The sequence below is a fragment of the Apis mellifera genome, linkage group LG13 (genome assembly GCF_003254395.2).
Source record: "Apis mellifera strain DH4 linkage group LG13, Amel_HAv3.1, whole genome shotgun sequence".
Lineage (NCBI taxonomy): Eukaryota > Metazoa > Arthropoda > Insecta > Hymenoptera > Apidae > Apis > Apis mellifera.
In genome coordinates this window covers 6,351,317-6,368,512 of record NC_037650.1, presented here as the reverse complement: position 1 = coordinate 6,368,512, position 17,196 = coordinate 6,351,317, and the positions used below count along the sequence as shown (strand labels likewise).

At 39.5% G+C, this 17,196-nt stretch overlaps 2 protein-coding genes and 1 long non-coding RNA gene across 4 annotated transcripts in view; 2 read left to right on the top strand and 1 right to left on the bottom strand.

Annotated features, from left to right (window-relative positions):
• Nucleotides 1–11: 11 nt before the first annotated feature.
• Nucleotides 12–13,064, top strand: LOC100578263. 2 transcript variants are annotated; one of them, XR_408706.3, is made up of 5 exons: nt 12–137; nt 327–412; nt 498–587; nt 1,186–1,355; nt 8,713–13,064. XR_408706.3 is itself a non-coding variant. In XM_016915762.2 (5 exons), exons 1-5 carry the CDS (start codon nt 114–116, stop codon nt 8,720–8,722), a joined length of 369 nt encoding a protein of 122 aa, XP_016771251.1. In that variant the 5' UTR covers nt 12–113; the 3' UTR covers nt 8,723–13,064. The 2 variants fall into 2 exon arrangements, 1 of the variants encoding a protein (XP_016771251.1); XM_016915762.2 differs by having other exon boundaries at nt 509–587.
• On the bottom strand, nt 762–1,186 carry LOC107965409. The gene is made up of 2 exons (XR_001705342.1): nt 1,030–1,186; nt 762–944 (listed from the first exon to the last, which is right to left on the bottom strand). It is a non-coding gene; the product is annotated as an uncharacterized LOC107965409 (long non-coding RNA).
• A 1,084-nt stretch (nt 13,065–14,148) lies between the features above and the next one.
• The window catches only part of LOC410456, a 28,026-nt gene continuing 24,978 nt past the window's right edge, over nt 14,149–17,196 (top strand). Inside the window, exons 1-2 of the mRNA XM_393936.6 lie at nt 14,149–14,771; nt 15,859–16,078. Coding sequence (XP_393936.4) covers nt 15,875–16,078 — 204 coding nt within the window. The 5' untranslated portion in view covers nt 14,149–14,771; nt 15,859–15,874. The remainder of the gene's footprint in view (nt 14,772–15,858; nt 16,079–17,196) is intronic.

Genomic DNA, 17,196 nt, shown 5'->3' with positions numbered 1-17,196 from the left:
CTTTCTCCACTATGTGGCGCCACAAACCCGATTTCAGTAAAGGAAAGTAAGATTCCTACATTCAAAATAACGACTTATCCTTTTAGTTGAATTGGCGCTATGGTCGGTGCAAAATGAAAATCCATCCGTTGACAAAGGTAAATACAAGATATTTTCTTTTATTATAATAAAATTCAACTCTTTTTCCACAGGATGTCAATTATTATTATCAAAGATGACTATATTTATATTAATACTTTTAAAGAATGCAATTTTCATCGATATATTTTACGAAAGAAAGTACACATTTTTCCGTGGTCACAAAAACTAACAGATATCATTTTCAGCTTGCTTCAAGACGCACAAATGGGCTCCTTTTGTCTCCCCTGCCACCCTTTGCGCATTTAAATGAAGATATCTTTATCGAAAACAGGTAGGAATTTAACACGAGATCGTTCCCCCTCTCTACTGGTTGTTGGTAGAGCAGAAGCAAATGCATTCAGTAGTGGCCGAAACAGGTTTTTTTCAGGACCTGGCTAGGAACAGAATGGACAGGTCGACAGGTAAAGATGCAGGATCCTGTCTCGCGCGCCATCATGCATTCACAGGTACCGTGTCTCGCATAATAATGTAACGTAATTCCAATATACACTGTCTGCGTTTTGTATCTACCATGATCGACACGTAGAAATTATCTATCAGTAACATCTCTTGCATAGAGTATTATTTATCAATCAGTAGTATCTCTTGCATACACTTAAGGATCAAAAAATAGATAGTTGTTGATTTTTTTATTATTTATTACATATCCCGCGTTAAGAGTACACGTTACAATTGCTTGAAAAGGCTTCTTGTGCTTGGTTGACGTAACATGGCGGTCATCGATACTTCATCGGTCTGAAAGATTTGGGATAATCGACGCCTTGTTCACGAGATCGCATTACTGACAACGTGATCGATGAATTCTAAGAATGAAAGAAGCAATGAAATTAATCACGTATGTTCACTCGTATCGTGTTCTCAATTAATTTGTAACAATTGACACATAACCTCTCGGCGCGATGCATCTTCCTCAATTAAAATCGAATCGTGTGACGATTGTTTGGATCAATGATTAAAATAACCGTTTTATCTTTGCTATATTTCAGGATATATTCCATAGAAAAAATTAATTTTTTCTTTTTTCTTTTTTTTTTTGTTTCAAAGTTCGATCATTGGCTCAAGTTTGCACGTGTTGCCGTAACCACCGTCTCGTTGTCTTCCTACGCGGGAAAGGAACCAACTTTTCATTCGTCGTGTCTCGCAGCTGTTCACCAATCGCAACAACGTGGGCGAAAGCGACCTCACACTCAACGAAAACTTTATATTTTCGAAAGGTGAACAAAAATCACAGATTTCTAGCCTTCGAACCACCCACGAGTCGGCGAAACCCACGTTTTTCCAAGCACCTGCGCGGCCATACATTATTGGTTAATACTGGTTGATCGATCGGTCGATATCGCCTCTGACGTAACACTACGTGTTTGAATCCCGTTTCCATTAGCCTGTCTCTCGTTAATAACCAATCTCTCGTTCATAAATACTATAATAATAAATTATTAGAATTAAAAAGTTTAAATCTCGTGATTTTTTAAGGATAGAAAATCATAGTCGATTCGAAACCTATTAAAAAGATTATAATTAGAGGATCTAGGATTGGTAATTGGATAACAAGGCTAGATACGATTAAAACAAAAATACAGTTTTATTAATATTTACAATAAATATTTAAACATGCGATTCATTGCGTGTGTGCAGCGAGCGGAAGTACAGAAACTGACACCAGATCGCGATCCATTTCTGTCGAACCGCGGTACAATATGACATCAGGGTTCTCATGTACTGCCACGTCGCTGCGACAATAAACACGCGGTTTACGGCCGCAAGATCGCACATGTGTTCACGTGCACACGCGCTTACGCATTTACGTACGCGTAAAGAGAGGTTGGCCGTGTCGTGAACGAACACAGGAAACGTGCAGCCCTGTGCTACCCGCATGGCTCGGAATGCACGAGAATAGAATCGCGTCCGATCGTATGCGTGCACGCCCCTACACGCGCGTGTCCATCCATGTCTTGGTGCACAATAGAAACGAACACCCACCACAGCTCGTGCACTCAGGACAGAATTTATGTTTGTAGAGTGGTGGATGGATGTAGTATCAGTGGACGCTTGTATATTATAATGCCCGGTTAACTACATCCTCTATACCGATGCGTGTACGCGCGTGTACGCGATAATGGTGTGTACGATACACCTGTGTGCAAGCTGTGCACAATGCTCGCTGTGCTTGGAGATGTACAGGTTGTTTCTCGACTCCTCAGTTGTACGGTGACTAGGCGGAAAAGACGATTTCTTCGCGGAAAAAGATGAAAGACCGATATACACACGGCGTCGGGATGGCTTAATTAGACCGCGATATAATTAGATCCTTTCTGTTTACCGATTTATTGTATACGTATGCTGATTTATCGTGGCACAAAGGGGATTTTAGCTTTCTAAAAAAAAAGGAAAGCGCGCGACCGTGTGATTTTTGTCGACAATTAGGAAAGTAAGATTTCGTTCACGATCGAATTTCCTCGAGTTCGACTTTCTTCCTTTTTCTTTATCCGTTTCCTCGTTCGCGTTTATGCTTACACCGTCCGTTTTTGTGCCATCGAATCGAATTCCTACACCTTTTAGTATCGACGCGACGCCCCAAGCAACGGAAGTCTTGCCGGTTCCCCCCGGTTTAACATGTGTGCAAGTGAGTTGCACATGTTTCCATCGTGTATGTCTCGTTTCGTAGCGACGTGTGAGTGGATTGTGTCGCATGCGAGACTGCTTCGTACGGTATTACGCTGCTTCTTGGTTGCTACCTTGTCAGCAATTCACGATGAGTGATTGAGACGTCGCATCGTTCGGAACTCCTTTAAGTTTCCTTCGATCGCGATCGCGATCGATCTTGTTCTAACTAGAAATTTATCGATGTTGAAAGTAATTATTCGTACGTGTAATTATTAAGGATCTTCCCCATAGAACTAGTGAACGAACTAGTGAATGTTTATGATAATTAACGTCAGCACGAACGTAAGATTCTTTTTTCACGCGGTATACGAAACTCATCGAAAGTGGCACAAGACTTTACGAGTTTCATTAGCAATGCAAATTACAGTTGGTTGCTTCTTCGCGTGAAACTGTTTCGATACATAAAGAATATTTACCTAACAACGTCGAAATTCGCGGTAATTTAATTAAAATCGAAGATCTTAATTTAGTTTAGAAGCAATAACCCGTGCATTGACAATTAAAATTAATTTTTTTTTTTTACGCATAATTATAAGAAAATTAGTCGATCAATCGATTTCAGTAGAAGCTCTCACGCGAAGATGTTTGAGTCATAAAAGGTACTTAGCTCCGTGTTCAGGTTACTTTCTATCGCCATAAACGCATCTTTATCCTCGAATGCTGTGAGTTTACCGAGAAAATAATCGCGGCACATTCGCAGTTCCCATCCATCTTCTGGGGAAACAATAGGTCGTCCTGAAGGAGGAGAGACGAAGAAAGACGGAGAAGGGAATCGCTTTCCTTTCTCAGAGGTAAGAACGAGTTAAAGAACGGCGACCGTAACCAGGCTTTCGCGATCTTGAAAGCAAGAGGAGAATTCTATGAATTTTAAAAACTGTCTAATCGATAAATAATTAATTATACTTCGCGGAGTATCCGGTTAAGCGCGCTGTTCCTCGAACGATAAGGAAAGAAAAGGTGAAAGTAAGAAACGATGAAGGAAATCTCGGAAACGAGCGAAGAAATGGCAAAGCTTGCGTGATCTCGAAAGCAAGAGGATAGGGGAATCACGCGTAGGATGGAAAATTGGAAGTAAAAACTAATGGAAACAAGACAAGGGGTTTCGTTTGCCCATAACCGTGGAAGACGCGAATATGTGTAACGAACGGTTAATTTGCCTGCGTCACGCGATTCAGGGAGGCCGTTATACGCGAAGGACGCTTCCCACGTTATTTCGCGTCAGATGCTACGCCACTCGTCCAGGGACACGTTCAAAATAATTTTTCGAGTACCGTTGAAACGACCAATTTAATTCAGCGACGTCCTTAATTATCCACGAAGGAAGTTCCAATTAATAATATTTTGAATCTAAAAGAAGAGTCGCAATTGCACGATGAACGAATTTCCTGCACTGGGATGGATGGATTGCGTTTTTAGGATCTCGTAACGAGGATACGATTACGCTTTCTGCCTTTGAGACGAATAATTGACTCGATATCTCTGTGCGAATGGAAAGTGCACGGTTGCTATGAGAATACGAACGAAGTTGTTTCTGGATCGATCGAGTTTGAAACGGGGATCTGCAAGAAATCTGGTTGCAGGAAATTTGATTGTTATTAATTAACGAAAGTTGGCTTGAGAAAAAAGTTAAACATTTGGGGCCAGAATTCGACGAGACACGTCTCGGTTCGCACGAGATCACACGAGATGGTCACGCGCTACCAGTTCCAAGGTATGGATGTCGAAACGCGGTGTGTTCGACAGAAGGTTTCGGGTTCCCAGATTCTCCGTTACGCTTTATACCAGGTCGTATCGTAAATTAATCAGTGATAATTAACCGTAATTATAATATAATATTTATTCTAAAATTTCCCGTAGCGCGTTTCTGCGGAGAAAATAAATTTGTTACATGGCGGGAGTCGTGTCGATGATTTCGTTATGAGAGCCGAGGGAAAAATGGCGAATTTGTGCCGGAAATATGAAATGTTCTTAAGCAACGAAAGTATGGTATGCAAGGTGGCATACTGCACGGCGCCGGAAATGCGTAACACCGCGTGGTGAAAACTCGATCGCACCTTCATCGTATCCTGAAATTAGTTAAAAATTCTCAGAGCTCAGGAACAAGTTTCACCGCGATTAAAATTCTAACGATTTATGTCACTCGTTTCTTAATTGCTATTATAAAACTATTTTCCCACGTACGATATTTAAAAATTTCCAATTGAAAGTTATTTCGCTAGTCGATTAGCAATTATACAATTTGAGTAAACCATCCATCGTGTTATCATTCGTAAACAAAAATATTCCAAGTTTTATCACAGCCTGACACTGTATTTTTTTTTATTATAAATCTTATATTATAAGAAACTTTCGTGCTAATGGATCGTAATTGATTCGAGTTCGATTCGTGAGTTTCAAGTTGCACGCGATCTCTCTAATTGTGAATCACAGGAAGGCATCGTAGCAACTTGACCTCGAGCCAATCACCCGTTTCTCATACCGCGGAAGTTGGATTTTAAAAGAAAAGAATTATCTTTTACTTATTGCCGGAAATCCCTCGATACCCTTATCGTGCCTTCCACGGAATCATACCTCGTATATTCCTTCAACGAAATCTGTGTCACGTACGCTTGACCAATGAATAAATAAACTCTAGGGAAGCATCGTTGAAACGATCATGTATGATTCACAGCATGTATAATTATTCGCGTTTCCATCTTGTCTAAATGATAGATGACAGTACAGATCCATACTGTCTTTCCATGCAAGAACACCGTATTTACTCGTCGTCGCTTTATCGTGTACAATTATCGTTCGATTGCACGAGCCACTCTTTGATCAAAGATCAACAAATGAACCGTGATTTATTGACGTGCTATTAGTGCATCCGAGATACCGTCGAATCGTGTAGTAGCCAGTGTCAAGAATACGTGACAAAACGCGCGACTCGATAAATGTCCACGTGCGTTTCGAGTAACGAGTACCATTGTCCAACTTATATGGCTTTACAATTTCCCCCTTGGGGAGGGGACAATAACTAAATATAATAATAATAATAATAATAATTCCTGTTCAACGTTCCGTATAATTTCACGACTTAGCTTTTTCGTAAACGAAACGAATGGTGCGCGAAGTAACGGCACCTTGGGTATCGACGTTAATTAATCGCGTCTTGCATTTGCGTCCGAATGCAATCTTGCGTGGTAACTTCCGACATTCCCGCTGATTTGAAAAGAATGAAATTCATAGCCGGTGCGTGTACGCAGGACACGGCACACGTGTAAGCGAGAAGTAACGTGGACGTGGATAAAAGTTGACGGCAAGATGCCGTGTCGATGCGAAACGTTGTCGCAAGGAAGGCAGTTGCGTGCGTAATAAAGCACACTGGTTGCTGGAATTTAGAAGACAATTTTCAGTAATTGACATTGTTCCTTGCGACCATTCCTCGATTTTTAGTTCAACGGATAACGGTATTAAATTGTTGCTTGTTAGCGGTATAACGTCGAGCAGTGGAATAACAAGGATCGGAAAATGCGAAGGGATCTCTAAAGATTGTATATCGAAATAATTAAAAATTACTTAAAAGGATATAAACGTAGTTAATCGTGTGCAACGTTTTCAAGCAACGTACATTTATAAAATGGGAATAAGGGATAAAGAAACAGGCGTGTGGCACAATGGAGTATCAAACACCACACCCTTGGTAGGGCCGCACCCTTGGCAAGGCGCGGTCTATTGCACCTTTCCACCCTTGCGACACGCAAACACACGCCGGATCATCACCCCACCGTAATATTTCCACGTAATGAAGCCACTTTAGCATGATTACACGTGAAAGCATCCTGATGAAAGAGGAAATGGACGTCACACGGAAATAATGGACGGTTTTTCGAGGAACAGCTCGTATATCTTTCGTGACAGAACCCAATAATTCTAACGACAACGCGAATCTCCTCGTCTCTCCCGCTCTCTACGTTCTCGATCTCTCGATCGTAATTATAAATCCGACATCGAAGATCGGTTAGAAATTAGAAGCGGTTTGACGCGCGTATCGTCTCGAACTCGGAGAGAAATATCACTTTCCGTCTCGTTACAGTCGCGATCTTGTCAGCCATTTTCACCTTCTTCCGGAAACGAGCTCCCGCTTCCGGGTGCACACGCGATTTCGCGACGAACAATGCCCGTTCGATTCTATTCCACGGCGTGTATGCCCCTGTATTTCCGGCAATACTTAAATCGCTTCCACTTCCGCCGGAACTTAACCTATCTAACCGTGACGACGAAAATAAAAATCGACGAAAAATGAAGCTACATTTCTCGCCTCAAATTTCGTCGATCTTTCGAAAATTGTTAAAAAAATTACTTACCGATATTTAATATTTCATTAACATTAGGACAGTCTCTTTCTTCTCGATATATTTCAATTCCATTTTAAATAGGATTATGAGATGACCGAGGCTTTGCAAAAATTTCTTTTATTACCAAGAATACGCTTACTCTTATGAAAGAGAATTTATTGGCATTGGTAAAGTGGTTTGTATCGGATGAGCAATGTTACTTCCATCGTACAAGTACTGCCATTAATTACAACTTCGCGTGAACTTTGAACTTTTCACGGACGTTTTCCGTTTCAGAAGTTCCATCCAACTTCTTCCGAATCTTTATTCTTATACGGCGATTTTCTACGATCGCCGGTGTAGATCATAACGAGCGAGAGTCTCGCGTGGATCCGCGAACGACAGGATGATATACGTGCCGATTCTCCGGTTACGATAGATCCGCGGTTGAAAGACGATTTATTCCCTCGCGGCGTCTATTGTCAGTGGATGTTTGTCAGTGGGCGACCAGAATTGTTTACCCTATGACATACTCGCCGGCCTCTTAGTCATAACTTACTCGTCATACGATATTCAACGAGGGTACAGCGGCGTAAACGTGACGTACGTTTAAGATAAAAAGTATTTTAACAATGGAACATGAGCGTATGCCTCGGTCGTAGAATTATCAATCGTATTTGTCGAACGTGAGATGCGCCTCGAATTTCTTCCTATATGCAATATATAACAGGAAGTCGAAGATTAAATGAAAATTCTCGTCCCATCGTTTTGATACGACTTATCGTCTATTATATAGAAGGAGAAGAGAGAATAAAAAAAAAAGATTTGCTTTTACTGATGAGTTATCGGGAATAATTTTATACTTCTACGATCAGTTTGGGATTTCTCTTTGTCGCGTGCAACGATATTCATCATCCTTCGTTGCACACATCTGTGTCAACCTCGTTCGAAGAAAGTTCACGAACCGTGTAATGCAAGTAAGTAAGTCGATCGGAAAATAAGTAGGTGTTGCTGCGTAACCGAATTACCGATCCTACACACTCGAAACCAATTAATCCATTATATAACGCCATAGAAGGAATAATTATTTTCGTTAATTAAACGTACGTGACGTAACGTTCGTAAGTTCTCTTCGAGATCACTTGCGAATATTCCGAATTCCGAATAATTTCTGATGTTGTACAATGACTGGACGTTTCTCTTTGTTACAAATTCAAGTGCTTCCGCTTGGCCCAATTCGCCCAAAGGAGGTATTAGATATTTTTTCGACACGTTTTCGAGAATGGCCTGAAAGGAGCGGAAATTGGTTATTAAGCTTATCGAGCGAGATTTAACACCTGGAGTATGACTGGTCTAGTTTCGCCTGCCCTCGATGACTTTTCCCTTTCCTTTTCCCGGCTATAAATTAAGAATACTTTTGAGAATGAGAAAAGCTGGTCGATTTTACGAATTATTAATCAATTTCCTCGTGGGATATTCTCATACTCGAAAATCGGCTCCAATTTCTAATTCGTTCTTTTTTCATGGATACTTTAAGATCGCAAGATCAATCAAATCCCAATTGAAATGTAATTTTTATCGTTTTTTTTAGCGATATCTGACACATTTGATGAAGTGGGTCTGAAAGAAACGACAGGCTTAAACGGTTTCGAGTCGCTTCGACGATGAAAGCAACACTCATGGGAATGAAGAACTCATCGAAGAACTATCTCGTGGACTAGATGCTGTCGGCGAATCTTGTTACACCGAATGCCGCGGGATATGCAATCGAGAGAGATATGCTTCTCTCGATCCACTTAAAATTTTTTGGACTCCGTTACTCTGGTTTTCTTGCGCTACTTGCATCTAAAGGATGCTCGCATTACAGTACATTCGCGTAGGGCACACTTACTTCTAAGAATTTCCACTCGCTAAAGTAGATCGTCGTAATAAGAAACCAGTAACTTCCACTGTGACACATATTTTATCTCATAAATATGTTTATTCAACGATTTCATTCGTGTTTAACGAAAATTTTTCTACCGTCTTGTTTGTCCATTCTATCTCCAAATAGAGTGTTTATTCAAATTATCGTTGCAATTAAACGCTATTTACTTCTTGACAAGATAATTGTCAATTAGGAAAAAAAGCAATTTATAAAACTTATCCAATTTTCAACGAGTGGACAAATTATCGATCGACGTAATTTAGCGATCGATCTTACTCGATTTATTATTCCAATTTCGAATTATCGTGTTTTGTAACAAATCTTTGAACAAACATCACGGTGTTATCGAATTTAGTGTACAGTTACAGACGAAAACAACACCCATGGGAAACGAGAGGAACTCGACGATGACCATGGGGAAAGAGACCACTCGATGTTGGGGTCCCTCTGAATGCATGCAGCACGGAACGGTCCCGGAAATCAGTCCCGTCACGCAGACCGGAAGCTGAACGATGCCACGACGATGGATTGACACTAAATCCCATCGCCCATTCTCTTCTTTTTCTCTCTCAATTATCCTTTCCGTGTTAACAGGTTACGAGCCAAAAGTAAAACCTTCTCGCTGTCTTATTTAATTTTCAGAAAAAAAAAAAAAAAGAAAAAGAAAAAAACAAATATTTCCCCGTACGAGTAATTTTTCCACGATGCTTAATAATTTTTTATCCACACTGTCCCATTCTTTTCCAACATTCCTCCTCGAAAAGGGCCTGCAATTGTCTCGTCAAAATGGAACAGTGTATACCGATACCGGCGCTTTGTCGGCCCGTTTCCGTCACAGTCCCGTAACCTAAAATTTAAAGATCCTCGGGGCTAATATTTTCAGGTCGTAACACTCGGTTTAAGACGATATTCGGTTTCGATACAGGCGAACAGGTTCGCCTTGCAAGGTGAGATGCGTGCTTCTCCCGTTCTTTCATTCTTTCCTCCACCTTCTCTGTCCGCCGCGTTTTCGTCTCGAAACCAACACGGAGGAGCCAGCCCCCTTATGTTCGCGTACGCGCACACGTAAAGGCGCTCGTGCAGGTGCACGGTGGGCGTGCGCCGTGCAGCCTGCAAAAGAATTGCACACGAAGGAAGAGACTCGGCTGTGGGAAAGTAACGCAACACCATGAGAGCCTGGACCGCCGCTGCCAAACTCCCATACCGGCGTGTACAGTGGTGCTGGATGCGCTCGCTGCGTGCACGAGGATAAAGTGGCTGACCACCGTGGTTCCGATATGCTCTCTGCCTTCGCCTTTCCTGTCTGTCAATCCTGCTTCTCCTCTACGAATTGCTGAAAATATTATTAATTAATTATAGAATCTCCCTGATTAACAATAATGATTTAATATGGTAAATCGTATAATTTCGTAGAATATAATTTTAAAATACGATCGAGTCTTTAATATTTGGAACAATATAGGATTCAAGAAGATTGAAATGTCGTTTAATGAGAAAAGTTTCCAAAAAATTATGTTATCCAATTTTTCCATGTCGAAATTGTCGTTATATAATCTGTAACCAAAAATTTATTCTAGGAATTTTATTATCTTACCAATCCTGTTGCAACAGTTTTCTTTCTTTCAAAAAGTCCTTTGTGAGCGAGCCACGATATTTTTATCGCTTCGAGTGGTAGGACTTTTCAGATATGAAAGAGAGATTTTTACGATTCCGGGCCTCCTTCACACACCACAATCCTCCACATTGTACGGAATTTAAGTACTTTCTAGGTTGGCCAGGACGCTTTCATTGGTTAAAATGTGGAACGTTTGATGGAATGGAAGGAGATCCGAGTCGCGGCGCGCCACGGAGGTGCCTCCATGATGAACGAGCGAATCGAAAGTCACACTCGAGTGCTCTTCTTTTTCGCATGACATACATGTTTCAGACTTATCTGCCGATTGCAGCTGCGACGAGTACGATCTAGTTGCCGAGGCTAATTGAATTTTCTCCTTGAGATCGTCGTGGAACGAAGCCAGACCGCCGAGGGAAATGCTTCTCACAGGAGGCTCGTTGTTCGCGACAAAAGGGAAGAGTGTTGCACCAGGGAATCGCGATATCACGCGTCTCTGAAGCGACACCGACTTTCGCGTTGCACCGTGTTTACTCCTTCAAGGGTCCAAGGGCCCCCTTATAAAATCCATCTGATCGTGCCGACATTGGAATCGGAATGCTGCACACAACTGCACCTTCTTGGTCTCGAATAATAAAGAACGACAATAGGTATATAGATAAGAATAAAGAGAAAAACTTTTATCGAACAAATTTTGATGCAAGGAGAATATAATTTTTAAATTTGACGTAAGTATCATTTTCAAAATTTCTGATCGATGTATTTCCAACAATAGTACCTGTATTGTGTGTACAAGTTTCGCATTACTGGGCCACCCTACAGAAACTCCCTAAGGATATTCCGCTCAGGTATAATGATACGCTTCCTTTTCTTACGATTCTCCACTCAAACGCCTAGCACCCTATTCCAACGCTCATCGATTTCGTTCGTGTCGGTTCTCTTCGTTGTGCCATCGTGAACGATAGAAATAACGCAGTTCACAGAAAGAAAAAGAGTATAAAATATTTTCTGTGTTTAAAGATAATCGTTCAAGGAATCCATAAGATCTTGGATTCGAGAGAAGAATATTCATATTACGTGGCGAGAGAAATCAGTAAAAATGATTATGACCGACAAGAAGGAAATAGAATTGGCCGCTTCTCTTCCGGAATGAAAGGAAAAATATAACTTTCGTTCGTATCTCATCTTCGATGGAAACACATTTGTCCGATCTAGATCGTATCTGGAATAGTAGAAATGTTTTTTTTTTTTTTTTTTTTTTTTTATGGGAAATAATCTCAATTCTTCCGCGAGTACGAACATTTTTATATAACGAATTATGAATATTAAATTTATACCTTTACTCCTACGCGAGTTTATCGTTTCTCTTCGAAGGAAATCGACGTGAAATCTTTTTTTTTTTTTTTCCCTCCTTACATACGTATGTAAAAATCGCCGCCCATACATTCGTGTGATTTCGTATGATTACGTAGGAAGCGATCCTTGTAATTCCGTTCTTTTGTAATTCTATTCCCGATTTGTCAATACAGGCGTATAAATAAAATATCGAATCTTCTTTAAGTCCAAAGACGAAACTTGCGTAAAAGATAACTCGTCATGGGTGATTTAACTATCGCGTAGGAGTTTATCAGAAGCTAGACTGTTGTAACGTTTTTTTATTTCCTGTTAAAGAAAAAAAATTGTCTTAGAAAAAAAGAAAAAAATTCACATCCTCAATGAGAAATATTTTTAGAATATCGAAGTAGATTTTTCAAGCGTTTAAAATTTTTTTTTTTTCGAAAGATTCGCATACGATTCGTCCTTTTTTCGAAGAAAATCATCCATAAGTTGTTAAGTTAGTTGCTATTTATATGGATTTATAGAGAGCTTGGCAAGTTTTCTGCTAAACGAAAGGAATAACTAAACGTGGCAGCTATTAGCGGCTTGACTGCATTTTTTTAAGAATCTCGAAAGTTGCGCGTGACATCCATTAATAGGTAGAACTCGTTGTTCCAAAGACGTTTGTAATTTACACGCTTAGGAAGCTACACGAGACGTTTACAGAATTTCAATCGTCATTTAAGGCGTCACCTGTCACAGGTGAATTACTTCTCACCCCCTGGATCGCCTTATAAAAAAAAAAAGAAAAAAAATACCAATGAACACTTGTACCCACGTACTAAAAACCTATGTAAAATATCAAATCTAGGTATCTTATATCTTTCCCCCTTTTTATACGGCGTCGTTAAGTTCGTCGATATTCAAATTTGATCACGTATCTTCCCGCTTACGATAAACATTCTTGTCAAACCAAAAAAAGAAATCAAAAGAAATAACTTGTACTAGGAATAAATCATTTACGATTCTATTAGATTGAATAATAAATTTATAGATTTATTAAGAAATTAAAAATGAATAGAAATTAACGAAGAAAATATTTTTTTATTACAAATTGAAATGCTTATTTTAATATCGCGATAAAAATTACCAAAAAATTTTTTTCAATTACGATGGAAAAATCATTTACGATTTTATTAGATTGAATAATAAATTTATAGATTTATAAGAAATTAAAAATAGTTAGTAGAAATTAAACAAAGAAAATATTTTTTTATTACAAATTGAAATGCTTATTTTAATATCGTGATAAAAATTACCAAAAAATTTTTTTCAATTACGATGGAAAAATCATTTACGATTTTATTAGATTGAATAATAAATTTATAGATTTATAAGAAATTAAAAATAGTTAGTAGAAATTAAACAAAGAAAATATTTTTTTATTACAAATTGAAATGCTTATTTTAATATCACGATAAAAATTATCAAAAAATTTTTTTCAGTTACGATGGAAAAATCATTTACGATTCTATTAGATTGAATAATAAATTTATAGATTTATAAGAAATTAAAAATAGTTAGTAGAAATTAAACAAAAAAAATATTTTTTTATTACAAATTGAAATGCTTATTTTAATATCACAAAAAAATTTCCAAAAAATTTTTTTCGGTTATCGTGGAAAAATTTGCTACATTAAATACAATATTTAATAGAGAATAATTGCGAAATACGAATATTTAAAAAAAAAATTACGTATCGAAACATGAAAATTTAAAAAATATCTTTCGACCACACATTTCCTTCTTTAAAAAAAAAAAACCCCATTAAACCACGTTCCGCCCAATTCCCATATCCTTTATCCTCGCCGACTTGTGCATTTTCTAATATATGCACCCCTGAAAACCAATGAAGGATCAGCGAAACGAGACGAAAGCAAAAAACGAATTAAATCCCGGACATCCTTCTGGCTTACGAACGCCCACGCGTTGCTGAAAAATTGCAATCTTCGAGATAAAAAGAGAAAACGCAATAAAAAAAGAAATCGAAATAAAAAAAAGGGAGAGAGGGGTGGACACACGACCGTAGGATAGCCAAGCTTCACGCCCCCGCACTCACACAGAGAGAAACGTAATATAGAAATAGCGTAGTATAGAACGGTCGACGAGTCTCGCGTACGCTCGCAGGAAGGTCGTTTTCTTTCCTCTACGCCTCGTAAGTTTACTACGCCGACTTTACACAACGGCACACGCGTCCCGTCCCCTTCAGTCGTAGCACAGCTCTCGTCGCGTGTGGAACGGTCGCGTATTCGGTGCGACGGGTGATTTCAACGCTGGACGAGACGCGTTTTTTTACATATTTTTTCCTCTCGTTCATCGCGCATCGAATTTTTCGCAATCGTGATTCTCGTGATTCGAGATAATAAAAAGACTGAGGATATAAAAAAATAAACTCGTATTTCGTGAATCGTGATTTCGATAATCGACGAAGATAGTTTTTTTTTTCTTCGCGCGGAGTGTATCGTACAGTGTATCGATCCGAAAATTAATATCTTAATGGACGAAATCGAAGAGGATTTAACAGTGACTGTTCAATAGATAATGTGTTGTTGATCGAAGAGACGTAATATCTCTCGGGGGAGAAGAGAATTCATCTCGCAGTTTCGTGAGCGGTGCAACATCGTATTGGATGCACTCAATGCCACTTGTTCGCCAAGTGTAAACATGATTCCCGCGCATTGACGTATGCACCGGACCGCGAGTGCAAGCTGCACTCAGCTGTGAATTCGTAAAAGTGAGTATATGCGTGTGAATATTCATAAGCGTATCGATAACGGTTATCGAGCCTCGTCCATCTTTCTTTGGGTACACGTGAAGATATCCTATTAGATTATTGCGTTCGTCGATATGCCTCTAATCGAGGGAGATATAATTAGAACGATCGATTTTATATATAATATCGATTTGATATATAAAATTGATATCGTGGAATAAAGAAATATTCTTAGAAATACGTAACGTGTAACCGCTTTTACGCATTTATCGAGTTTGAAACGTAGAATAGTTGTTTATTATTAATAAGGGGGGGTATACAGTTAACGCTGTGAGAATGGTTGCCGTGTTTTTATTCTTCTTTTTTCGCTTCCTTGTTATGGAAACATTTAACAATCGGGCCACGTATTGGCTTCCTCCTCGAGCCGTTTCACGCGTTTCGTTGATGTTTAAGCTTCTGGCGCGCAGCTGCGTCGTTCTTACGTTGTTTACGCGACGTTCAAGGGCTTTCCTTTCGTCTATTTAGTCATACTGTTTTCGCCAATATACACGAAATTGCTACGTCGATGGCACTTTACTTTTTTCTAATAACCGCCACTCGGTTAGCTCGGCAATCAGCCGCTGCTCCACGATAATTATCGAACGGCCTTCACCACGCTTCTTTCCTTTTGTGGCCTTGAGGAGGGAACCTGAAGAGATTACCTGTTATATTAAACGTTCTATTCTCGATAAATATCACATATATATTATCCTATCTGGGATGAAATAGCTCTCGAGATAAGAACGGAATCGGAACGACCTGCTTTCAAAATTTTAAATTTCTTTACAGCATGGGAAAAATCTAAATTTGTAATTGGTTATTATTATCGTAAATGCCTCGATCTTTATTTTAGTAAAAATTCGTTACGATAATAACAATAATTTCGAATTTATAACGAGTAAATCGACAAGCAATATTCAATTCTCTATCTTTTTAAACGGAAAGATAAACTTATGTAAGAAATATCCGAAAGAATATCTAACTATCGAGTTGAAAAATACATCATTTGACACTTAAATCATATCTTGAACATGAACTAAAGGGAAGAACAATGGAATTTTGGTTCCAGGTGAGATCAAAGAGGCATGCTGAAGCACGTGTCAGTCTCTCCTTGGAGAGGGCGAGCGGACAGCGTGAGCCTCTCTTCGAGCGGAGGTACGAGTAGCTGCGGAAGCGGAAGTCCTACCCCTGGACACACACCGCCGCCTTCGAGAGCGTCCTCCTGCGCTTCACTTGCACCCCTAACCGCCCTTTCCAGCTTCTCGCCCTCCGATGCGACGTCGCAACAGGTAAATCAACGATTGTCGAAAAAAAAGAAAAAGAAAAGAAAAAAAAAGGACAAGAGTTCTATTCTTTCTATTCACATAAAATCAAATTCCATAAAAGATCGTGGTAGACGAGAGAGTATACGCGTTTAAACGGATAGAGAGCGAGGCAGGAGGGTACAAAAAGCAATGACGTGGTTCCTAATAAAGCAAACGAGTAGAACAAAACGTTATCCGTGACGGGCGTTGAAACGAAGTTCTCGTGAAAACGAGAATAAAACGATTCGATCGCACTTTATTAACAGATGGACCACTCGTGTCCTTGCTCGGTCGCGTTAATGAGATTCATCGACGAGAACTTCGTTTGTTATAATCCACGATTATATCTCTGACGTCGTTTAGATTACTCTCGCGATTATTCTCGATCGAATTGTACAAAATTATCGTTTCGATTCGTATTTCAAATTATTTCGTTGTAGCAAATTTTTTTTAATAGTAATTAGTTAGAAGAAAGATAAATAGTTTATCTCGGTTACGATATACACTTTAAGCAATATCACAAGAAATATTTATCAAGAGGAATTGAAGAGTAAATCTCCATTAGATTAAAGAATTTTCGCGTGGAAAAATTGGGGCCACTTTCAAACGAATACGTTAATTGATTCAAGATTTATTCTTGAATATTTTTCACCGCTTTTGATATTACCACTGACAGAAGTCAGGTTTGGGAAGAGGGTGAATTTCTCACGATCCAAGTGTCCCCAATTTTGTCAAGCTGCAACTGCAGCCTGCCTCGGTTTCGCATCCCTTTTTTCGCTCGTGGAAACACGACTCTCTCCGAGGCCCTTGATCCAAGCAAGATGTTTAGGGTGGCCAGTTTCGCCCGACATCTGGAGGACCGAAATCCTCCGAGTCCATTTGAATACGAGCAAAATTTTCTACGAACACCGACGCATTGCCTCTTTCCGTAGAATTTCGATACGTTTTTGATACAATTGGCATCGAGTTTCGTTCGCATACCTTCGTTCGCGAATCATCGTCGCCGCGTAGCAAATAAAAATTAGGGTCATCGTATTTAAAGCGCGAACTTTGCATTATTGCCGGCATCCTAGTTTCTATAGCTCCAGATATTAAATACACGA